Source organism: Orcinus orca, chromosome 18, assembly GCF_937001465.1.
Source record: "Orcinus orca chromosome 18, mOrcOrc1.1, whole genome shotgun sequence".
Classification (NCBI taxonomy): domain Eukaryota; kingdom Metazoa; phylum Chordata; class Mammalia; order Artiodactyla; family Delphinidae; genus Orcinus; species Orcinus orca.
In genome coordinates, this window is record NC_064576.1 from 9,498,620 (window position 1) to 9,525,096 (window position 26,477).

General features: G+C 38.2%; 1 protein-coding gene across 2 annotated transcripts in view; it reads left to right on the forward strand.

Annotated features, from left to right (window-relative positions):
• The window catches only part of NALCN (sodium leak channel, non-selective), a 291,882-nt gene that overhangs the window by 19,059 nt on the left and 246,346 nt on the right, over positions 1–26,477 (forward strand). For both annotated transcript variants that reach the window (XM_049701166.1, XM_049701167.1), the window contains exons 4-7: positions 6,335–6,418; positions 7,766–7,905; positions 7,994–8,122; positions 19,462–19,616. In XM_049701166.1, coding sequence (XP_049557123.1) covers positions 6,335–6,418; positions 7,766–7,905; positions 7,994–8,122; positions 19,462–19,616 — 508 coding nt within the window. The remainder of the gene's footprint in view (positions 1–6,334; positions 6,419–7,765; positions 7,906–7,993; positions 8,123–19,461; positions 19,617–26,477) is intronic.

The following is a 26,477-nucleotide window of genomic DNA, read 5'->3' on the forward strand; positions in this document are numbered from 1 at the left end:
CTTACTTACTGTTGTTCTTTTAAATGAAGGCTGTTGATTTCTGTTTGTTAATATTATATCCTGCCACTTTACTAAATTTACTAAATTCGTGTATTGTTTATAGTAGTTTTTCCATTCATTCTTTTGTTATTTCCATATCATCATATCGTATACAAATAAAGACAGGTTTGCCTTTTTCTTTCCAGTTCTTATGCCTCTAATTGCTGCCACTAATTTAATTGGGCCAGCTAATAATACCTACAAAATTTTAAATAGTTTTAGAGACAGTGCGCATCTCTGCTTAGCTCCTGGCTTTATTTAGAACACCTCTAATGTTTCCTAATTAAGTAATCTGAAGGATTTGCGTTTTAAGTATACATATTTTATCAAGTTAAGGGAATAAACATTAATTCCAACTTTCAAGAGTTGCATCTTGAATAGCTTTTAAATTTTGTTGAATGATGATGTTTCTCCTTAGCTCTTGTAATAGCGTGGATTTCCTAATAATTGAACTATCCTTACATTCCCAGAAAAAACTCAGCTGGGTCATGACACAGTTTTGTTCTGTTTTAATCGGTTATTTCATTATATTTGTTACTATTTTCCTTGTGTAAATTTTGTCTAATCTTTGTCAGGTTTTGGTGTTAGATTTTCTCTGTGTATGTGTGTGTGTGCACTTATATGCTCTAAAATAATCTGAGTAATCTGAAATAATTTTAACTTGGAAAGTTTGTTAGAAATCCCCTGTGAAACCATCTGATTCTAGTGCCTTTTTGATAGGACTCCCTCTTCTTTCTGTTTCTCCTAGGGAAATTGGTCTGTTTAGACTTGCTTGGTCTGTTGGGGGTCTGTTTGATGAAGTAAATTTTCTTATGAAATTATCCACTATTTAGTTTGTTTAATTTACTAACAGTGTATGTTTATTATGCACTCATTTCCAGCTAAAATATCTGTACAACTCTTTGCCAAACAATGTGAAAACTTACTAAGAAAAGTGTAACCTGATGCTTAAAATAGAACACGTTGCACACATATACTTTATTTGGGTTGGTAGACTCAAGTCCACGTCCCCGGAAAGGCTAATGGGAAGAGAGGGAAGAGGAGGTAGTGATACACTTAACGCTTATCAATTGTTAAGTATTTAGATAAACATTGCCAGCACAAGATTTAGCCCCCAAGAACAGCAGAGCTGCATGCACATCTTACCTCCTTGCAGGATTCACGGACAACTTCAATGTTTCCACTGGCACCTGTACAGATTCGCTATAGTGGTTCTTCTAGTTACATAGTGATTTGGGAGCAAGTATTTTAGCAAATGTAAATAGCAAAGATTTGTGTAGTGAGAATTCAGATAGTGAGAGATAGACCTTCAGTATTTTGTGAAAGTGCTGTAATAATGGTCTGAAACAGATACAGGGGAAGGGGGCACAAAAAATAGTGAAAAAAATCTGCTTGAAGATGTCAGTGAAGTCTTGAAGAAAGAGCAATGTGAAGTGATGTCTTGAAGTGAGGAGGTGTAGTCTATGGTGGGGGTATTTGCAGAGGGAAGTAAAGGGTTTCACAGAGAGAGAAAAGCAACGCTTTGAGACACACAGGCTTGGAACACCCTGGAGCCTTGGGACACTCTGCGTAGTCAGAAGTAGCAGATGGGATGCTCAGGGAGCAGCTGGAAGGGACCCTGTGAAGGCAGCCCTGCTGCACCGTGGAGGGCCTTGCAGCCCTGCGAGGAGCTCAGGCTTCCTTCTGTGGTCAGTTAAGATGCGTGGGGCATACGAATCTGAGAGTGACACCCTCTGATTTGTATTTGAGAAGCTCACTGTGGAGGTCACACGCCCCACGCACGACAGGAGAGAGAAATTGGAGCACAAAGTCCTTCCGGCAGAAAATGTCCTTCAAAATTTTCACTAGAGGAATTTATGTGTTTAAAGGATTTCACATCTTTTATAACATCCCCCAAACTTGACTACATCTGCCAATTAATTCCTACTGCCCAATAATTTGTTTCTAATTGCCTCCCCACTAACTCTTGTTCCAAGAAGCATTCTAGCTCACCAAATCCCTACAGGCAAAAATAAAGCATTTGGGTGATACATGTTTGTGTTGCTGCAAAGCGTTCCATGTAGTGCAGACTGTGAATTCTTCAGACAATTCTCAGTTGTCTATTTTTCATCTGGCCATAGACCTGGCTAAAAGTAGCATGCATCCTCTGAGCACTGTTGAAGTAATAAAAAATAATGCTAAGACGCAGTGACAGATGGGCCCTGGGAACTCAGAACAATAAATCATGTGCTTATGAAACTACACCCATGCATATTGTTTTGTAACTCCAACCTATATCCCTATAAATGTCTTCAGGTAAATGTGTTTGGTTTCTCTGCTTGTGAAGTCCTTGCGTGGCAATTTAAGTTCCTCTCTTATACTGGATAATTGATTGGCAGCCTCCAAGTGTTTATCTTTATAAAAATTGACGGACAGCTCTTGAATAACTCATCTCCTCAGACACCAGCCTGCTGATTTCTGCCCATAACTCAAATACTCTCTGCTCTCCCTTTCTTGTTGATGCAACAAACAAGTTAAAAACCTTTCTTTCATATTGGAGGCATTAAAACTTCTCAGATACCACTGGGCCTTCGTGTGTGTTAGGTTCTGGTTACACATTTTGGAAGCAGGGGAAAGGGATAATTTATTATTTACAAATATTGTAACTTGAACATTAATACAGTAGGATTTTAAAAGGATCTGGACGTACTGACAAATTGAATCATAGCACCATTTAACCAGTTATGGTGAAGAGTCTTTGAAAATACAAATTGAAAAAGAGGCAACTTGATGAATACGTCAGACACAAAATGCAATATGAGATTATGTTACCGAACCAAACTTGGGTCCGCTCACCCTCCCGCAGTAAAGCCAATCTACTGACACTGTGTTGTGCTGAAGGAAAGTGCAGTGTTTATTGCAAGACCAAGCAAGGGGAATGGGTGGCTAATGCTCAAGGACCCAACTTCCCTGAAGGCTTTCAGGGAAGGAGTTTTAAAGGCAAGGTGAGGGTGAGGGTCAAGTAGTGCATGATCAGCTCATGGAGCTGGTGGTGAGGTGACTGCCTTCTGGTTCCAACCAGTCTGGGGTCTAGGTGCTGGTGGTCAGCATGCAGTTAACTTCTTCCACCTGATGGAGGTTTTAGTATCCTTTAGTACCTCAAGGATATGGGCTCAGAATAGTATCTATAGGCCTTGAAGAGGAATTAAAAGTCTTTGACTTTGTTTTATGGCTAAACTATTATTTTGCCTTGTTTTCCTTTGTTTCTGTATTTTCTCACTTCTGTGGTTAAACTTGCTCTTTGGAACTCTGGGAAGGCCTAGGAGGCTAGAGCTTTTCTACAAACAAGAGGTCGGGGACAGAGAAGAGTCCCACTTGGCTTCAATTATATTTCAAAGTGCCAGGTTTCAAAGTCCCTATTCTGTTTATTAAAAGGTATTTTACACTTATGGAGCCTTGGTGATTATCAATAATGATTGATATATCAATTTCAATTCATATTTACAATTCAATCATATCTACAATTTCATTAAAATGCAAAAATTATATAAACCCTGACCTGGTTCCTATTTGCATGGCACATAGTCTTTGCTGATTCAAACTACACTAATCCAAGAAATATCCAAACGTTATCTCATCATTTCAACTGTGATCTTTCATGATTATGAAGGAAAAGAGTCTTAACTCTAAGGTATTGCATTGAAAGGTACTCCATCTTTCTCTTTTTGCCGCAAGAATCATTTCTTTAAAGGAACAATTTTAGTAGCTTCAGTGAATGGATAGATGCATGGATGCATTCATGAAGCATATGCATTGACTTCTTACTGTCTGCATTGTAATCTACAGAGGCTCTAAGACATGGTTCCTGTGCTTATCTCATCAATCATTTAATATCTGCTGTATGTCGTACATGGTGCTAGGTGGTGGGAGTGCCATCCGAAGTAGTCTAGTAAGTTTCAAGATGCTACTAATCTTCAGAACAAACTCAAACATTTACAGTGGGGAATAGACCTTTTCTTAAATGCAACACCAGAGAATACGTTTAGAGAAGATTTAAGTAGGAAGCCCAAACTGCAGGGACTAAAATATAAACTCATTAAACGACTGGATGGGGATTACAAAGGACTCTTCTGTAGGTTACACAGCATGAACCGTATTTATGTACATTAGCTGAGTTGCTGGTGGTAGCATGATGTGTGAGCAAAAGTGCTGATCAGAGTAGGCTGTGGTCAGACCAAAGTATGGAGGGAAAAGTTGGCACAGACTGTGGGGAATTTTTCAGGAAGATGGAACAGCATGAAGAACAATGGATGCTAAAGGGCAAAAGGTTAAAAGAAAAGATGGGAAAAATCTGGGTGTTATTGGCCTTTGTATCCCAGGTCACTATAACACAGCTTGTTAAAGGTTTTTATAAATAATGGACGACCCCTGGAAACAGGAACCAAAACATAATGTATAAAACTTCTGCTCAGCGGATTATTTCATGTATTATACCAGACAAGTAAAAAGAAGCCAGTTTTAGTTGACCATTATGTGCCGTCTAGTATGTGGTGGTTCTTACTGGGGACAGCCAGATACCACTGTGAATTTCTGGAACGTATAAAGCAGAAAACATTCCGGATAATGCAACTCAAATGACTTCGTAATTCAGAAATAGTTTTCTACGTTATACAGTAGTAGTTTTTGCTAAGCCAGTTTTCATAATATGAGGTCATTTGAAATTCGAATGTGTTTTTATGCTTTCGTTTTATTTGGGACCCTAAATGATTTAAAATAATGCTTTTATGTAGTTCAAATTATACTCCAGGGCAGCTTTGCAACATCAATTTCTTTAGCAGACAAATTTATGTAGTAAATAAAAAACAAAAATTCAGCCAACTCTGTTACTGATAACTTTAGGTTGTGAATTTGTGAGGCCCAAGTTTTTCAAATTTGACTTTATTTGCACCAACTGACAAAGTGATTTTTGTTAAAGCTAAAATTTTCAACTTAAAAAAAATTTAATATTGAAAATCTATTTAAAAAAATATAACACATGACCATTAGTCAAAAGACACATGTATGGATATTCTGTGAAAATTATGTCTCTCTTCCGCCCTTGGTTCTTGCCATTCTGTTCCCCTCCCAGGGAAATACCACTATTTATCCTCACTTTTTATATTTTAAATAAACCTCAATATAATGAGAAGCTCTTACCCTGTATCTAATTGAACATAATTTGTTACTAAAGCAAATTATGAGCAACAATAGAGGTTAATTGTAGTAATACTACATGCAACATTTTTTAATGCAAAATAGGAATAAAATAGGAATAGTGTTCGGGAAAAAATATTGTATAAGCTCATTCTATTTGGGTGCCTGTGTACCCAGTGATCTGTAATTATTCTCTTTCTTGCCTAATATTTACTTTTAATTGTTACTATTTTAAAATAGTTCTCTGCTGAGCCCCATAAAATTTCAGTTTTCATTTTTGGAATGTTTTACATTTTTTAAGCAATCACAGTTATGCCTAGTTCTTCAAATAAAGATCAAGTAATATTTTTCTCTCACTTTTTGCTCAACAAGTAAAGAACACATTTGTTTACTAAAAGTCAATTTGAAAATATATACTTTAATTTTTCTGTGTAACACTTATCAACATCATATACTGTATATTTACATTTTTAAAAAGTTAACATTTAAAAACATTTTATAAAATAATGCATTCTAATGTCAGAGTAGACTCACAAGTAAAAAATGAAAGTAGTATGTCTTCCTAATCTTTCTTTTACATTTAAAATCCCTATTAAAGTTAAGTCGATATATGTTTATTTTGAAAATGAAGGCAAGTTTCTTCATCTTCACTTCTAATTCAGTTCAACATGAATTCCTGGCTAATTTTCCACTAATGATGGTTGTTCCCAGAGATTTAAAGTCCTTCACTGACCACTGTGTGCTCAATGGCCAGTGAAGGACTAACCTTGGTTCTTATAGGAAGAGGTGGTTTTAGGACCTAAGCAGCCTATTAAGTAGGATGGCCTCTGGTTCCTTATGTGGTGGACTCTGTGTGGCTAAGAGAAAAAACAGTGATGTTTTACCTTTGCCTGAATTTAAAATTTTACATGCAAAGTTCTGCAGTTACTTGTGTCTTATAAATTATTTTCCTCATATATAATACCACTTAAAATGCTAAAAGTGTTCTTTTGGAAAGTCTGCTCAATTATGATACAAAAATTGTACATAGCTTATACTGAATTAACACTTGATTATTCCCTCCACAGATGTTTTTTGAAATTATTCATTTTGTCTGATAACACCATGTGAAATTTATTTTTAGGGGGATAGTTCCTATGTGAAAGATCGCTGGTGTGTTTTTGATGGATTTATGGTCTTTTGCCTTTGGGTTTCATTGGTGTTACAGGTAATTAAACACTTTTAAATTACAAGGGGGTATTTTCCAAAATGGGCATGATTTTACATTGAAAATCTAAATAGATATATTAAAGAGTATATATATATTTCATCCTGCATATTAAATGTATTCTTTTCCATTTAATAACTATTGTATGATTGACAAACATTTCCTAATTATCATCTTGCCTCTGCTGGTAAATGGAATTCTTTTTCATCTTTTTCATTGTATTTTTAACCCTTTCGCCATTACTTTGTGTTCTAGATACTCAAATAGTTCCACCAAAGACCATGTGATTGTGTAATTTCCCAAAACATTATTTTTTTAATGTTTATTGGTTTTAAAAAGCCTAACATTTTAATCATTGTCAATCACATTTTTGAATTATTTCTCAATCAGAAATAAAAATTAGTACCATATGAGATTATTTCTTATTAAGCAGATGTTAGAAATATATTCATTGAAATAAAGGAAAGAACATGGAGTGAGGTTTCTGTATTTGTAGAATAAAAATTTGAATTTAAAAATTAAAATTCCAGTCCTTTATGTGACTGAATTCTCACTAAAAATAGCTAAAATAATATAAATACATTGGGATAAATATTGGTTAACATAAAATGCTCTATTGCTAATAGAAAACGCCTTACCATGAGAAATGGGGAACATAGATTAAAAAGGCCTGAAGGACGGATTTTATTGAAAACCAGTAGAATTCATTCCCATGCATTCATTCAGGCTTGATTTTGCATTTAATTCAACTGAAGTTACTGTATTCTTCATTTTAAAAAAATCAGAATAAAATAAATTCATAGTGCACCTGCAAACTCATCATGGTGCTTATTGATAAGCTGTCCTTATTTTTACAAAGGTCACCTCTCCAATAATTAATTTCATCCTACATTTTAAATATGTTCTTTTCCATATAATAACTATTGTATGATTGACAAACGTTTCCTAATTATCATCTTGCCTCTACTGGTAAATGGAATTCTTTTTCATCTTTTTCATAGTATTTTTAACCCTTTCGCCATTACTTTGTGTTCTAGATACTCAAAAAGTTCCACCAAAGACCATTATTAGTGAGGAAGGCTTAGCATGCTTATTCTGTATTCTACGTTGGCACTTTGTAATAAAAACTGTGCCTTGATGGATTATACAGGAAATGAACAAGATTAACGACACTTTCATTAGTTTATGTATTTGTTTCTCTTAAGAAAGCTATAGCTCCAAAGAAAGTTGATTTCGGTGGAAGATAATGCAGGGCACAGGATGAACCTCTGATGCTGTCTGTATAGTCCTGACTACAAGCATTGCTAAGCGAAAGTCTGAATTGTTTGTTCACCTCTGAATTTGCAGGTATTTGAAATCGCTGATATAGTTGATCAGATGTCCCCTTGGGGCATGTTACGGATCCCACGGCCACTAATTATGATCCGGGCATTCCGGATTTATTTCCGATTTGAACTACCAAGGACCAGAATTACAAATATTTTGAAGTAAGCACTGCTTTTACGTAAGTTAAGGGGATAGGTTTATGATTTTGGGGGGTAAGTTTTACCTACTTTACCTATTTTTTCCCCCTAGGCGATCAGGAGAACAAATATGGAGTGTTTCCATTTTCCTCCTTTTCTTTCTACTTCTTTATGGAATTTTAGGAGTTCAGATGTTTGGGACATTTACCTATCACTGTGTAGTAAATGACACAAAACCAGGGTAAGTTTATCTACTAACTGCATTTTTTAAAAAATAGATCTTTATTGGAGTATAATTGCTTCACAAGACTGTGTTAGTTTCTGTTGTACACCAAAGTGAATCAGCCATATGCACACACGTGTCCCCGTATCCCCTCCCTCTTGAGCCTCCCTCCCACCGTCCCTATCCCACCCCTCTAGGTCATCACAAAGCACTGAGTTGATCTCCCTGTGCTGTGCTGCTGCTTCCCACTTTTATCTAGGTGATTCATAAGGACTTTTCTGCAGTTCTCATGAGAAAAACCTCTGTCTCAATTTTTAAAAAAGTATTTATGTGCCCTCTGTGTTCTGTATTCTCTGCTTCAAAATTGTTTTGTGCAAATGTTTAAGACAAATACTCAAGACAAGCCAGACTGAAAAATGTAACCCTGTGGGAAAGTAGATTCAGCGAATTCAAAGTGTACATTTAGAAAGTTTCCTCAGCGTGGGAACATAATACCGTCAGGATATTTTCATATCTTATTTAAATAAGATGGGAATGGAAAATGGTATAACTACTTTGAAAAACAGTTGGGCAGTTTCTTAAAAATTAAACAGACATCTCCCATATATCCCATTCATTTATTCCTGGGGCTTAACCAAGAGAAATGAAAACTTATGTCCATACAAAGACTTATACATAGACTTATGTATGCTTATACATACAAAGGCTTTATTTGTAATAGCCCACTTTGGTAACACTCCAAATTTCCATCAACAGGTAAATGGATTAACAAATTGTGGTATATCCATGTAATGACTACTATTTAGCAATAAAAGAAGTATGAGATATTGATATTCATAACATCTTGAGTCTCAAGATAATTACATTGAGTAAATGAAGCTAGATGAAAAAGAGTACATATTCTGTGGTTCTATGTATATAAAATTCTAGAAAATGCAAGCTTGTCTATGATGATATAAAGGAAATCATTGGTTGCCTGGGAATAAGGGTTAGGGTAGGAGAAAGAGATGACCAAGGGGCATTAGGAAACCTTTGGGATTAGTCAGTATGTTCATTTTCTTGAGTGTGGTTCTGTGCATATGTCAGAATTTATCAAGCTGTTCTTTTTAATATGTGCAATATATTGTATGTCATGTATACCTTACTACAACTGATTTTCATCATATGGTAAGGCAGTTTTCCCCGCACTATTTATTGTGTGTCATTACTCACAGAATTTAACGCTACGTTTCTCATTTACTAATTCCCTGTCTATATTTGGGTCTGTAACTATAATCTCTATTGTGCCTGATTGACCTGTTTGACGATCCCTTCACCAATATCACGCTCTGGAGCTCGTTTAAATTATAATATGTCTGTATGCCTGGGAGTCCCATTTCCCGCTCCCAGACTCACATGGGCTTAGGACCCTGTCTTCTGCTTCTTGTAGGCATTGAAACCCAAGCTCATGGCTACTGGGTACTTAGTCCCCATTGAGACCACCATTTAGTCAACTCATGTATTTCCCTTCCTCTAGTTTTTAGTTTCCTCTTACATGTTGCCATTTTGGAATGTATTTTTCTTTCTTCTAAGCCCAGATATGCATTTTTAAATGTTAGTGTTTATCCAACAGATCTAGCTGTTTGTAGTGGAAGGAGCTAAATTTAATGTAGTCCATCTTGCTAGAATTAGCACTCTGGCACTCACAGCTATTTTTTTCCCTATTTTCCTCATTACACTGTGAGGTCCTTAAGGATACATTTGGGAAAGGGTCGATAAGATTCATTTCCCTGTGGTCAGTACCTGGTATCCTAGCACAGAGTAAGTACTTAGTAACTATTTATTGACGGCATGGTTAATAATGTGTTATATTTAGACAGATAATGACAACTTTATGACAAATTGATAAAGAAGAGGAAATAAAAAAAGAACAGAGGAAGAAAAGCAAGTTGCTAAAAGTGACAAAGGAGAAATTGTTAAAAAATAGAAAAGCAACTTTAAAAGCAGAGGATAGCAGTGAATTAGTACAAACACAGGATAGGAAAGTTGAAGGAGGTGGTGAGTAAGGGAGTTGACTTGTGTGGGTGAGGGAAGAAATGTGTGGAAGGAAACCTGTAGGTAGTTTTTTTTTTTTTTTAAATGTATGTGGGCTGTAGAATATGTCTAGATTGTTCCATGAATGAATATGAGGGTGGAAAAATATCGTGTGGGCAGAGACAATAGACGTAGAAGTGAAGAAAAGAGAAAGCTTCTGGGTAAGGAAGCAGCTGTGTTCTAACCGCAGTGAGTTTAAGAGGCTGGTTTAGAGTTCCCATTTTATTAAAAACCAAGTTAAAAGGCAAGAATTCTCAAACTTGTTAACCCAGCTAGGAGATCAGGCATCAGGCTGCAAACTTAACTTTGACACAGAAAATATAATACAAATAGGGCAGACAGGTGTGAGTGTCTTCTGAACTCATGGCCTTTGAATCATTCAGTAAGTCCTCTTAGCCAGCTCCATGCTGTACTCTGTTCTCAAAAATGAGTGTCTGAAAAAAATGTTAAAAGACCTCTCATATTCTATTAGCTCCAGCTCATTACGTTATCCTAAAAAAAAGGAGTGCACTGGGAAGAATTTCATACGTGTTGGCAGACTTTTCAGTTACTAGAGACATAGCAGTTATAGGGAGACGTCTGCGTTTTCTCTTTCTTATATTTGTAAAATCTGCCCAATGGCTATGTACACACACATGGATTTTGCCTTCTCTTTATGTGATTCTTAATTTACTATTTGAGAAGAAAATACATAATTGGCCACATGGTTTTATGAGCAGTGTTACTGATGAAAACAATTTTCATAAGTTTGATGACTTATTTCAAGGACCAATCATTTCCACCATTTTTCTTTTATATTTTCAGTTCAGTGTTAACTGAGTTTTAAAGTCTCGCTCATTAGCAGAAAAACCGTCAATACAGTTTTACCGTTAGTTCCAGCCCAGACATTAATTTGCTTTCTTTTTAGAGACTCAAACAGTGTCCAAAGTCAGAATGAAACATATAAAAATTCCCATTTAAAAGAATTTCCCAACTTTTTTCTTTCCTTTTGTTGCTTCTTAACTAGAATTTCTCATAAACATCTCTGAGTCAGATATTAAGCTTTGGTATGATGGTTGTGTTTCCAGAGATAAGTGTTGCCAGTTGCTGTCATGACCTCATTTCTCTTCATCATCATCCTTTAACAATTGTTCCAACCTCTGCTTAATTTGCATGCACTGTAGCCTAATAATGGGAGAGCTTTCAGGCAGAGATGCGCCTGTTCAGAAACCTGTATGTCCTAGGTTTCACGGCTGACCTCCAGAACTGATTATGTTTAATCTGTGAAGCAAACAGGATAAATAAGGAAGGAATTCAATACATGGAATTTTGCTTTTGAATGGAGCTGATTTCTTTTTTTTTTTTTTTTTTTTTCTGCGGTACGCGGGCCTCTCACTGCTGCGGCCTCTCCCGTTGTGGAGCACAGGCTCCGGACGCGCAGGCTCAGCGGCCATGGCTCACGGGCCCAGCCGCTCCGCGGCACGTGGGATCCCCCCGGACCGGGGCACGAACCCGCGTCCCCTGCACCGGCAGGCGGACGCTCAACCACTGCGCCACCAGGGAAGCCCTGGAGCTGATTTCTTATAAAGCAGATAGAAGGGCATCTCAGCTGTGTCCTCTGTAGCATTACTAGTAAAGCTTTAGCTTCTTCTCTGGTAATGAATTGTGACCTAAGGCAATTATGGAAGAAGTAATGGGATTTGACTAAGCAAGGCAGTTCATATCCTAAAGAGAGCTGAGGAGGGCAGTGGCCTGTGGCAGAAACAGGTGTTGCAAAATGCCAAACGTGCTGGCAGAAATCTCCCTGAAGCTAAAAGAGGAACGTGTAAAAAGGAGCTGGTAGGTGAAATAGAAAAGGTGAAGATTTACCTGACACCTGATTATCATTCCTGAGAAAGGAGAGAAATTTATTCATAGCTTAGTATCAAATAATGACATCTCATCCCCAAGACTGAGATAATTAGAAAAGCTTTAAGGTAAGGAAATGTAAATGTTAAGTTCATAAAAGTTTACTATGTGGAGAGAGGATTCAACCACGAGTCTGGGTGAATATTTGTAATGACTGGACCATCAGCTTTAAGACCCAGAGGTAGGGGACCACACGTCACAGGCACCCAGGACAATCCTGGTGTATCCCTGTTGCTGCAGAGTAATTACTAATAACTTCCTTTGTGATCTCAGGAGAGCCTCAGTATGGACAATACATTTTATGGTTACCCCACCCAATGGCAGTTTTTAGGACTTGGTGGTATTTTATAAAATATCACTAAGACTTAGACCAGAGACAATATAAAGCCAGATTTGGGGCAGTTTTCTATTGCTGGTCCAAATAAAAAATTTTTAAGTTTTCCCTTTAGGGTACTTATAAAATAAATGAATGATTGTCTTATAAATTCCGTTCACAACATAACGAGGTTTTTTAAAAATGGAGAGGTCAGAAGAATTAAAAATAGAAACATGGGACTTAGAATATTAATTTTTAATTTCCATGGATTTATCAAGAGAGGATTTTGTAGAATATGTAAAATCATAAGTGCCTCAAATTCATGCAAAGGTCTGTGAAGTCTTCTTGATTAATATTTAAACTTCTTTTGAAAAGATGAAAAAAGACTGCTCTATTTAACTTACAGGGCTCAGGCTGAGATATCTGCCAAGTGGGAGATATAAGAACAAGTTTGGATATTGGAAACATTTTCTTTAATATTTAAGAAATGAAAGTACTCTGATGATATGTGTAGCTTTCTAAATAAATTAATAGCAATGATTGTGGAGCACCTATTATGTCTCAGATATTTTGCTTGTAACTACTTTTTAGAACAAGCTGAAAGGATTATTTCCCCCATTTTGCAGATGAAGACACAGCCTCAAAGAGGTTAAATAATGTGTCCACATGGTAAACGAGGGAGCTGGGATTTGAACTCCCAGCCCATGCTTGTGCCGCCATTTAACCAACCTCTGCAATGTTATAATCCCACATTCATAAACCTATTTCACATACAGACCCACATCCGTAACCATAAACTCTTCATAATGTATGTCGTAGAGAAAATTAAAACCATATTACACCTGGTTTCTATCTCTATGTTGATGTTATATTCCAGGGGGTTCAGTCTCATCTGAATCTATAAAATAATGATATGCAATATATTTGTATTACTCCATATATCTCTTATAAATTTGTTGTGCACATGCATCTCAAAGATGCAGACCACTTGAGCCACCAGTTAGATTAACCTTTCATATGATGATAATGGTTTAAAATTAAATGTAAGAAAATATCTGAGGGAGTTCCTTGGTGGCCTACTGGTTAGGATTCTGGGCTTTCACTGCCATGGCCCAGGTTCAATCCCTGGTCAGGGAACTGAGATCCCACAAGCTGTGTGGCATGGCCAAAAAAAAAAAGAAAATATTTGAGAATCAACTAAACTCCCATATGAAAAATTAATACCTGTGTGATTTTCACCAAAAGAGCAAAAGCATTCGTGAGAGTCTTCAGGATAAAAAAAGAAAATCCTACAGTTTGAAAAGGGTCGAAAAGAAATCGAGTAATTTATTTTGGTCAATTATACTATAGCACTTCTTTTGATCTTATGTTTACTTCCCCAAAAGAGGATAATGTAATAATATAGATTTTATTATTAATATGATTAATAATATATTTATTATATATTATAATCATATGCAATGCTAATTTATAATTATTATATTGTAATTAATATGTTAATAATTATAGTAACTAGTTAATATAATTATTAATATATGACTCCGATTTATTGTCAGTGGAAATAACCTTCATTGAACAACTGATATCTGTTATTTTCTCATTTAATACTCGTAACAATCTGGTAAGTTGTGTTCTACTTTTACACTCCTTATTACAGAGAAGGAAATTGAAGCTCAGTTTCCTTAAAGAAGATGTCTAAGATGAAACAGCTTGGAAGTACCAGAAGCAAGGTTTAAAACCAGATCTCCTTGACACTGATTTCTGTGCTTTTAAATATTTACTGTAATTCTGTCAGTATGTGAGGTGATCTTCAGCATGTGTCCCTCCAGAGTATTTGAGTAAAACCTTTAATTCTTCTTTGGTTCCAAGAAGCGCATGCTTAGGAGACAAGTTCTAAATGGGCTGTATGAGTAAGTGGTTAAGGCTGCCTGTTTGAGGGCTGAGTTCTCAGATGATGCACTGCCACTTCGGAACATACTGCGTGAATGTGAAATGAAGAGCCTGCCGATCCAGCCCCTGGCAAAGAGTGTTGACTGTAGCTGCCTTCGTAGACATCATATGTAGTATCATTGTGATGTCTCAAGTTCAGCCAGACCAGCCTGCTTTTCCCCGGGATAGAAGCCGCACCAGCATGCCATGACTATAGCAGAACAAGCAGTCCGTTTCGGGAATTCATTTCTAGGGTTAGCTCTCTTAAGCAGAGAGAAATAGAGTCAGTAGGGTGTATACGTATAGAGAGAAAAAGAGATTTATTTAAGCAGTTGGCTCATGTGATTGTGGGGACCAGCAAGACCAAAATCTTCAGAGCAGGCCAGCGAGCTGGAAATTCCAGCTGGAGTCGATATTGAAGTCCTGAGTCCAAAGGCAGTCTGGAGATAAAATTCTTTCCTCTTTGGAGACTTCTCTCTTAAGGCCTTCCACTAATAGGATGAGGCCCACCCACATTATAGAGGGTCTTCTGCTTTACTTAAAGTCTACAGATTTAAATGTTAATCACATCTAAAAAACACTTTCATGGCAACATCTAGACTGATGTGGACCAAAGATCTGGACAACACAGTCTATCCAAGGTCACAAATAAATTCAGCCTATAAATTTAGACTGTGTCCGGAGCTGTATGAAATTGAAAGTTACACTGGGCAACAGTCGAGTTGGGAAGAATCCAATGAAGAGTTGACCACACAAACATGAGTGACACGGGTCCCAAGTGCCAGAAGTGAAAAGCATGGGTGCTTTGAGAATTTCTAATAGGGAAACCTAACCCAGTCTGAGTGACTTAGGGTGGCTCCCCTGAGAAGGTGACATTCAGGCTGGGCCCTGAAGGCTTAAAAAATGGGACTAACGAAGCAAAGATGGGAGGAGAGATTTCCAAGCAGGGGAGAAGGTTCTGCAGTAGATGGAGCTCATGGAGAGCTGGGGGAAGACAAACGTGGTTGGATGCTAGGACACTTGGAGGGGCAGGAGCCAGGTCCTTCACGGTCTTGTAGATCATATTAAAGATTTGTCACTGACCGACACAATGTAGGACAGTGATTATGAAAAGCCTCTCTACGTGCTCTGTGACAAATGGATAAGAAGGGCTGAAAGAGGCTGCAGAATGACCAGTTAGGAGGCCGGATTCTGGTGCAGGTAGAGGTGGACATGGAGAGTTGAATGAACCCAAAAGATATTTTGGAGGATATTTAGGGAACATGATGATTAGTTATAAGGGTGACAGGAGAATAAGGTATCAAGGTGATTCCAAGATATCCGGATCGCTCAACACTTTGGATGGTGGTGCTCTGGTGCTGCTTGTGATGAGAGGGAACGTTGGCAAAGGGTCTGAGTTTAGTATGGGGTCCATAGAGTTGGAGGTGCTTGTGGTGTAGCAAAGTGGAGAGATCTAACAGGCAGTTGGACATGTAGCTCTGGGACTCTAAAATGGCATCTAAGATGGTAGAGAATTGAAACTATGAAAGTGGACTTAATTGCATAGGGAGAGAGCATCATGAAAGCCAAGGACCAAGCTCAGAGCAACTCAGTACTGAAGGTGAATTACAAGAGGAGGAGATGGAAAAGGAGAATGACCTGAGACATATGGACAGAACTAGCATCTTCAAAGCCAGCCGCGTTGCGTCTCTCTGAGCCTTCCTTTCCACACAGGCACAGTTCTCTAACCACAACCGGAAAAGGCTTTCCACATTGAAGAACTTGTGCGATTAGGTGGGGCCCACTTAGGTAATCCAGGATGATCTCCCCAACTCAAGAGTTTTAGCCTTGTTCACATCTGTACCTTAATTCCTTTTTGCCAGGTAAGATAATATATTCACAGGTTCTGGAGGTGAGAACGTGGACGTCTTTAGGGGGCTGTGAGTAAGAAGGTATTGATTCCCACTTAGGCATGAATGGATATTTATTATGACTGGGAGAATCATTGTCTTTATTTAGGATATGGCTGGTTGGAGTGAGAATTTCACCCCCCTGAAAGTGGCAGGGGTGGAGGGAGGTGATGGTGGGATGAATTGGGAGATTGGGATTGATATATATACACTAATATGTATAAAATAGATAACTAATAAGAACCTGCTGTACAAAAAAATAAAATTCAAAAATTAAAAAAAAAAAAAAAGAAAAAAGAATTTCACCCCCCCTAATTCCAGAGAGCCTCTTGTTCTATCCTGACTATCTGAGGGAAAATGAACAAGGAAGTAATTAACAGTAACAAATAAAAATAAAATCTATAAAATTCTTGTTAACTGAGAAGATGAAACTAAGATAAATAACCAGTAGATATTCTGAAACTCATGATGTTCATCTCAGTTTTTAGAAAGGATATTTATCATGTGGTTTTAGATACGTAAGTTCCAGAGCAATTAATCATCTAATAAATATGTCTCTAATAAGCATCCTCTAAGAGCTTGATGTTGGCAAAAATAACATGTTTCAAATCTGCTGCCTCTGAAGCCAAAAGATTTCAAAATACTATCTGTGCTGGTGAGGGTTGTGCTTCAAATGGGAATCAGTACTAATATGAAAGAAAAAACAAGTGGAATCAAAGAGGAAAAAATACCCTAATATTTATAAGTTAATGAAAATGATCAAAATAGTTAACAATTATTGAGTGATTAACTTATTTCCAGTGCTATTCTGAGAGTGGTACATTACCACATTTAATCATTAAGACACCCCCCCCAAGGTAGGTATAATTGCCGTCCCCATTTTTGAAATGTGGAAACTGAGGCTGTCCGTGCCAGGGCTAGGGGTTCAATCTAGGGAATGTACAAACTTCAAACCAGAAATTACAATAGGTCACACCTAGCACTTATTGTCTACCAAGTGCCTGTTTTAAGTATTTTACAGACGTAACATTTTCCCCACAGCTCCTTGAAGGAAGTATTTTCCCACCATCATAGAGATGAGGAAACTGAGGCACAGATTGGCAAAGTCACACATGTAGTAAGGGCTGAGCTGGAATTCACACCCAACAGACTGGCGCCAGAGTCCAGTTATCCAAATAACTGAAAGATGATGCTTTTTGAAACCGTTTTGTGTAGACAGAGTGTTTTTGTCAGATATTTGCTGCTGTTGTCTTTTTAAAGTATTGGAAGTGAAAAAAAATTACTGATTTTGATGGGCCAGTACACTTTCCCCTTCCAGCAGTTCACCTTACCTTCCTCACTTACGAATTAAGAACTAGGTCATCTGTAAGGTTTCTTTCAGCTGCACAATTCTGTGAACAAAATGCTTTCAGGATCACGTACCAAAATTCCTTCTATTCTTTTGAGAATCCTTTATTGTTGTGTTTTCACATGCCAGGATTTATGTTACATTTTATTATTGTAATGACTAATAATCATTTATAGTAAGCATTTATTGAGTGCTTGAAACACGCTAGGTGCTGTGATGAATGCATTACTTGGTTTATTTTACTTAAAGCTCACACAAGCTTCTCTCCCTGTTTCACAGATGAGGAAACCGAGCTTAGAAACATTTAAAATTATTCAAGTCACACAGCCAGTCAGTGGCAGAGCTTGGAACCAACCCAGAAAGCCTTCCTCTGAAACTCTGAAGCCCAGTCCCCTTACCACTTTGCTCTGATGTGTGGGTACAAACTCAAGAACATAGAGTCAGGCTAGACTTAAGCGAAGATGCATCATTTGGCCTGCGTATAAGAATGTAAAAGGAGGGGAAATAAGTGACGTGTGTGCCTAAAATCATATCTTTCTGACACAACCAAGTGGTGATTTCCACAAGCAGAGCCTTTCCTTTTGCATGTGGGGGTCCAAAGGACCAGCTTAAAATATGACAATTATTTAAACATTCCCTGAGATGTATTGACAAATTAGCTCACTTGCTGCTAACAAAGAGCAGAACCCTGAAGGAGTAAACATAGAAGTCTGTTTTGACTGAGATGGAACTGGGCAGTGTATTACCAGGGATTGTGTGCATGTGTGTGCGTAAGACTGTGTAAAATTGTGTATGTCTTTGCAGGAGATTGTGTGTGTGTGCACATGGGCATGGTGGCCTCCAGCAGCTAAGGGATCGTGGAGAGTTAGGCATCATACTCTAGAGAAAACATGTTATATAAGGGGAAGTGGCCAATTGAATGTAAGAAGATATTAAAAAAAGCAATGTGACCCAACACATCTGCCTCAATTTGGCCATAAGCAGAGGAGACTGAGACAGTCCTAAGGTTGGTCCCCATTTAGGAAATGCCTGGAAACATTGATGTAGTGGGAAATGACTATAATAAAGTCATGGGTTTGTAAGGTTTGTGGAATCATCTAGCTTAAACTTTGGCCCCTACACAAGCCATGTCAGTCATCTCAGATAGCAGCTATTTGGGGCCCATTTTAAGGTCCCAGAATGAGATTCCACAATCACCTTTCCAGTGGTTACCTGTACTCACTACCAAGAAATCCATTACTCGTCTAAATCCTTCTACATCAACTTAATGTCCAGTGTGTTCTCCAGAAAGATGAAAAGTAATTATATCACCAACTACCTAAAAAATAAATAAATAAAACCCTGTAATACTCCTGGAGCTATCACTAAATCAGCCCATAATCTCTCTCTTTCCAATGTGATATCTTTAATTCCTTCAGTCTCACTTTATGTATCTGGTTTTTTTCCTAAACTGAACATCTGACAACCCAGAAGAAGGCCAAGTATCACTTATGAGACTTACAGTACTTTTGTACCATATGGAGAGCGATTGTCATCATTTACTGTTGCTTAGAAGTGAAGTAACATTTGTGCCCATAGTAGGAGAAGGATTTGTGGGTAACAAGGAGTCCCCAGACAAGTTAACATTCCTTGCAAATCTACAGAAAAATTCCTTCCTTCGCTTTTTCTGAGTCTTGGTCTTCAATGACAAAAACCGTCATGGCGATAATGTTCTTATAAAGAGCTTCTGTGTGGATGACTCAGGTATCGTTTGAGAATGTTCATGGCATTAATGTTATGAATACCGTTCATGAATCAGGAATCTTAAATCTGTGTCCATATACAGCAGTTACTAATGAAGAATGATTACATTATGCATTTTAATCAACACTTACACTTGTTGAAATTGTCTGATGCTTTTCTGTGTTGTTTGCAGAAATGTAACCTGGAATAGTTTAGCTATCCCAGATACACACTGCTCACCAGAGCTGGAAGAAGGCTACCAGTGCCCCCCAGGATTTAAATGCATGGACCTTGAAGATCTGGGACTTAGCAGGCAAGAGCTGGGCTACAGTGGCTTTAATGAGATAGGTCTGTCTTACTGATAAAACACTTTTTCAGTTTCTATTTTGCAATGTTTATGAAATGGAGAAAATAGTTGTATAATTGATATTTTATGTTCAGACTGGCTGTAGTTTTTAAGAAACACAACTGTAAGTTTTAATATATTCTCCCTTACAGTCTATAACATACAGTCTGTGTCTATGTATATTCAGCAGTGTCTGTATAGACTTAAATATCTCTCAATTCTTAATTATAGCATTTAAAACTATTTGTTGAGTAAGGTTCAGGGTTGTGGACTCAAAGAACCCTTTGAGTCAACAAGACTTGGTTTCCTTCCACATTTAACTAGTAGGCAAGGTAAGTCTTAAGTAACTGGAATACTAGACATTGAGGAGTGCGTGAGAGCCGAAAAGTAATTCTGGAACAGGATACAGCTAATGAGATACTTAATGAATGTGCATCAACTGTATAACAGAGGTATGGGAAATGCTTGTATGTGAATATGATGTGCCAAACGTGTACATTGATTCGTGGCTTGTCCTATTAAGTCCTGAAACGTGCCGTCACGCACAGTGAAGAAAGAACTTGGCATCTGCCGTTTAGTTGGTATCATTGCATTTGTTACAATTCCATGCAAGTTGCACATCTTTCACGATTGAAGCAAAAAAACATGGGATTCTAAACAATTATTTTATGCTCTGAGAATTCGTCTCAGTCAGCTCAGGCAGCCATAACAAAATATCGTAGACTGGGTGGCATAAACAACAGAAATTTACTTCTTACCAGTCTGAAGGCTGGAAGTCTGAGACCAGGATGCACCATGGTTAGGTCTGGTTACCCCTCTCCCTGGCTTGCAGATGGCTGTCTTCTCTCTGTGTGCTTATGGGATGGGTTGGGGGGAAGAGAGAGAGAGAGAGTGGGGAGAGAGGGAGAGAAAGCTCTCTGGTCTCTTCTTATAAGGACACTAATCCCATCATGAGAACCCCATGCCTCACAACCTGGTCTAAACCAAATCAACTTTTAAAGGCCCCACCTCCTAATACCATCACATTGGGGGGTTAGAGCTTCAATATATGAATGGCAGGGGCTGAGGGAGTGGACATAAACATTCAATCCATAGCAGAGTTGTTGGAGTCATTTGAAAAAATTTAATTTTTTCTTAAAGTTTTAAGGCCCAGGTACATTTAAGAGAGTTCTAGACACTTTTACCCAGGTCCTAAGAGGAAAGTCTTTCAGTGTGTAATGGGATGGTGGTTGTGCTCTTTTGGAAGCCAAATCTACTTATTTTTCATCTGTCTTTTGGTGTGGTTTCACTTTTTAATGGGCCAGCTGTACAATGGGGATCTCATAGCCAGGAAAGAGTGCATCACCCCTGTCTACCCAGGAGGGAAACTGGTTCAAACCCAGCCCATCCACCTTCACACATCAGACAGAGTGGCTGATAAATCCTATTCCCACCCTGGCCTTCGGTCCTAGCAGCTCCTGGATAGTGTTATGCAGGATGGCATAATGAACTCTGGGATAAGTGTTTGAATTTCAGAAAGAACATGTGAAGATCTTGCACTGAGTGAGGAATATGTTCTAGATATATGAACTAAACCACAAGGCTACAGCCTTTGGACTGAATATAATACTGAAATTGGGCTGAAAGAAGCATCAATAGTTGGTATTTTTAAAGAGTGCATTTTGCAAATAAATCCCTAAATTTTATTCTTATATATTTAGTATGCCCTCATAGTAAATCTCCAGCATTGTATTGATAGTTAGATGGGCATTCTTCTTTTGGCCAATGATACAGTTTTCTGGTTCATAAAAATTTAGAAGCCAACAGAGGTAAAGCATTTTAATTTGCTGTCTCTCTTATACTTCCCTGGCTTTGGAACCAATCTTCCATCCTTCCCCCTGTCTCAAAAGTGCAAAGATTATGCCAGTGACTTTCAGGCATGAGCAGGAAATCACAGGTGTGGTGTGGGAGATGAGATACGTTATAGATTTAGTAACCTGCTCGGAGCAAGCTCCAAGCTGGGGCAGGACTGGAATGCATGGCTGGTTAGAGCCTGTTGCTCTTTCTTTTAGGGGCTGAGTGTGCCCATGTCTTGGATGGAGAGTGGCCAGCATTCAAGAGTTAGGCTGTCCTTGCACCGGAAATCTCCAAGCCTTTAAAATCATGTTGCTAAATCAAATCGCCCCCTGACCATTTTAAATGCAGCAGTTGTGCCTAAACTCCAGCTGCTGCATTATATTAAAGGGGATTTATCTTTTTTTCACTGTGACTTACAGTAGCTTCACCTAATGTAGGGGACAATATCTCTTTGAGCAAGGAAGTCTCCTTCTAAAGCCTGTGGGCTTAAGAAGCCCAGCTGTAGGAGGGAATTGCCCTGGAGGGTGGTAAGCTCCCACAAAGGCAGTAATCTTACTGTAGCTCTACTGTTTATTTGCACATTGATCTCCCAAGGATTTAAGCTCCTGGAAAACAGGAAGCACATCTTTTTATCTTCATGTCTCCAGGGCCTGGAGCAATGCCTGCTTGGTAGGAAACCCTTTATAAATATTTACTAATGGACCAAAGTATGTGCCCTTTTGAATTCATAGGTGACACGTCATATTTGTATTAGGATGTAGAGCCATAATAGAGAATTAAGCTGTTTTCTCATTGTTCTTTTCCCTGATTTCGTCTGCTTTTGTTGGCAGTGTTCATTCTTCCTCATGACTTCCCTTTCTATACAAGCTTAATTTGGTCTATTTGCTTCTTTTTCTCAAACGATGATTGAATTCAGCATCATTGTAGCACTAATGGTTAGATAATGAAAATGTTGGCTTTGAACTATAATCAAAAAATGTTAACATGGTCCCTATAGTTTAGATTGAAATTGGTAACTATTTCCTGATATTATGTATCTATGTAGATACACAAACTAGTGTTTTAGATTATTTTGAAAGTTCTTATGGAAACAAAAGATAATGTTTCACCAAAATGAGGAAAGTAATTTTATTAGGCACATGTGATCATCTCTTTCTGCATGCAGCTAAATTTAGAACATAATTAGGTACCTAATTGTGTATTTAAATTTGGCCAGTGTACTCTCTATATAAGTAATCATGGTTAATTTAAAAGGAGCATGTTTCCTTTTCTTACTAGTCCAAATTATCATGCAATACATTGAATTTCAAGCATTTATAAAATTTTATTTATAAGTAGCTTCATGTCTCATTAAAATTTAATATTGATGATGTTGAAAAACTCAATTTTTAAAACTATATTAAGAGCCAGAGTCATTAGGTAGAAAAAATTACAAAGAGCCCCTATTGTAAGATTGCGGAGTAAAGAGACCTTTTCGTCTCTAAAATCATCCAAACGTCAAGGATACTGAGAAACAGAAATGCAGTGTCCATATTTAAGGACTCTGAAAAGCTTATAACTGTAAACCCCAATATCAGAGGGCCAGGTGTCTAACAGAAAACTTCCCGAAAAGACTCTGGCTACTGAGGACCTCAGAGCCGAAAGAAGACTGGCGTTCTACAACAACCAGTGTTCATCGTTCATTCAGTTTAAAAATTCAACAATAAAAATTAAATTATAGAAAATAAAAATAAAATGACCAGTGTTCCCACAGAAGCAGAATAGTCCTCTCTTCGAGTCAGGGCATCACTGTGTAGCTGACGGTAGGAGTTTTCTGGAATTCCATGTGGCATCACAGAGGAGAGGCCCTTATTCTGCAGGCAGCTGGGAGAGAGAGAGCTGTGGGCACCCCGAGACGGCTGATCAGCATAGACTAGGATGAGGGAACGACTCCAGCTTTGCAAATCTGGCTCTACCTTACGATGACCTCACCGATTCTCAAGCATCATTCTCAGGCCAATTAAATCGAAACCTTACACTGATTGAAGGCACAGATGGCTCTAAAAAGTTCTCCGGGTGATTCTAGCGTGCATGCAGAGTGTGAACCACTGAAGCAACACCGATACACACCCAACTTGTGAAAATCTTCACTTCTACCCCACAGCATAACTTCACCCTGTCCTACGTGAAATAGGACAAATATCTGGTGCTGTCAAAATCAGTGTCAAAGGTGAAGGATAATAAAAAAGAATCAGGACCATTTCTATAAAAATGTGCCTTTCAGTATATTTAAAATTGAAAAAAAAATACTCAAGATATATATAACTCAAAAGAATTGCAGAAAAAGAAGACTTAAATATACACATTAAAAGGGTACAAATTGACTCAGTAAATTGACAGAGAACAGTCAACGCTTAGGCCTATCTTAGTAAAGATGCTAGAATTCAAAGCTAAAGAAAGCATCCATTGGGTATCTTGAAAAAAAAAGAAAAGATCAAGTCAGTTCTAAGGCAGACCGTCAGAGGGGCCTGAAACTTCATGTCAATATTCAGCTCTCAGATATAACGTCACAATGCTTACAGGGTCCTTAGGGAAAGAATGTGTCAAACCCTTTCTGATTATTTTTGAAGAGGCAAGAATTCCGAGACTTCATTTTACATGAAGTCTTCTTGAAGCCATTCAGCCAATCAAGAATAACTGGTCATGGGCCTGGTCTCTAGTATGTATTCACTGTCAGAGCAAAGCTAATACAACTGTAGGATTTACAGACTATAGTGTAAATATTACAAACTGTGATTGTGTGGAACAGAGGACAAGATCAACAGGGGAGGTAGGGTGATGATGTGGATGTTTATACTTAGCAGTAAAAAACAAGTATCATTTTATACAATACATGAATCCAGCAATGGAGGCATAAGGATACCTGCCATGAAAATGCATTACAAAGTCAAAAACGACTTTAGAAAAAAATTCAAACTTAAAATAATGGCCTTGGGGTTTGGATCATGGCTGTACTGTATACTAGCGTGGTGACCTTGGGAAAGTAATGAACCTCTCTTGCCTCGATTTCCTTATCTGTGAAAAGGGTGAGTGATAGACCTACCTTACAGGGTTGTCAGAAGCAGCTGAGAAACTACACATAGAACAGTGTCTGGCACAGCACAGACACACGATGAGCTAGAAATTAGAGATACGGTGGCAAAATGGGAATACATCACTGTTATTTGAGAATAAGTGACCACTTTAACAAAGAATGGTAGGATATAGATGCTTTCAGATTAGCACCTCGATGTCTGATATTATTCCCTTTTCTTTGAGCCAGTTTGTCCCTCAGGTTGTTCAGGATCTTACAGCAAAGGAGAAGAGTGGAGGGGACGGGAACAAGGTGTTCTTAACTTTGCATTATTCTGCCATTAACTAATATCTCAAATTTTACTTCATTCTAATCAGTGTATAGAGGGCCAATATTTGGGGTTGTTTAGTCTTTTTTAAAAATTTATTTTATTGAAGTGTAGTTGATTTACAATGTTGTGGTAATTTCTGCTGTATAGCAAAGTGATTCAGTTATACATATATATACATTCTTTTTCAGGTTTTTTCCATTATGGTTTATCACAGGATATTGGATATAGTTCCCTGTGCTCTACAGTAGGCCCTTGTTGTTTATCCATTCTATATATAATAGTTTGTATCTGCTAATCCCAAACTCCCAATCCATCCCTCCCACTTGGCAGCCACAAGTCTGTTTTCTCTGTCTGTGAATCTGTTTCTGCATTGTGGATAAGTTCATTTGTGTCATATTTTAGATTCCACATATAAATGATATCATATGGTATTTGTCTTTCTGACTGACTTCACTTAATATGATAGTCTCTAGGTCCATCCATGTGCTGCAAACGGCATTATTTCATTCTTTTTTATGGCTGAGTAATATTCCATTGTATATATATACCACAGCTCTGTATCCATTCCTCTGTTGATGGACACTTAGGTTGCTTCCATGTCCTGGATATTGTGAATAGTGCTCCTATGAGCATCGGGGTGCATGTATCTTTTTGAATTAGAGTTTTGTCCAGATATGTGCCCTGGAGTGGAATTGCTGGATCATATGGCAACTCTATTTTTAGTTTTTTGAGGAACCATAAGTGTTTTCCATAGTGGCTGCACCACTTTACATTCTGGTGGTGTTTAGTCTTTGTTAATCAATTATTCCTCTCTTGCCACTCTGAAAATTATCCTCACTCCGGTGTTTTACCTGTCTCTTATCCCTATTTAACCTGCACCATGGAATTTTTACAGTTTCATTAAGGCTCGGATATGTAATTTTATTTATCCCTATGCATTTGAACTTGTGGGCCCCAGATTCCAGCCACATGTGTCTTTAGCAGCCTTTCAACAGATGCTCCTTCCACAGCCCTAAGCAGGGCATCTGGCAGGGCACTGAGAAGAAGCCACGGCTGCGCCGCTTCCTGGACTGCTTCCAGCACTCAGTGGAAGCTCAGTCTTCTGTCCTCCCCTAAATCCCTGGGTCAAAGGGTGACTGAGATGCTGGCTGCTTCTCTGTCCCTCTCTTCCATTTACAGACCTCTGCATCATCGTTTCAGGGGAACCTTTCCTGTGGCTCATTCTTCAGGACCTCAACGCACACATCCGCTCTAAGACGTTAGCCTGTGCACCTGAGACACCCCGCACCCCCACGGTCCAGGCCTACTGAGGAATAGACGTTATTGAAAGGACATATTTGAAGATCACAGAATCTGTTTAGCAGACACTCAGATTCTGTGATTGAAGCGAGTGTGTGTGGATGTAGGTAGTAAGCATGCAGTGTAAAGGTCTGGGGACAGAGGACACCCAAAAAACCCATGCTGTAGAGGTACAATCAAATAAATCGTATCCACTTAGTCTATTTAGAAAATGTGTCTACTTCCGCTTTCTGAGTCTTTACCCCCCTTGCAGCCTGTCTCTTCCTGTATCTTACCACACGCTCATCAACATGCAGGACGTACAACCCGAGACACTGCAGTTTTCTGTGACGGCACTAAACGTGG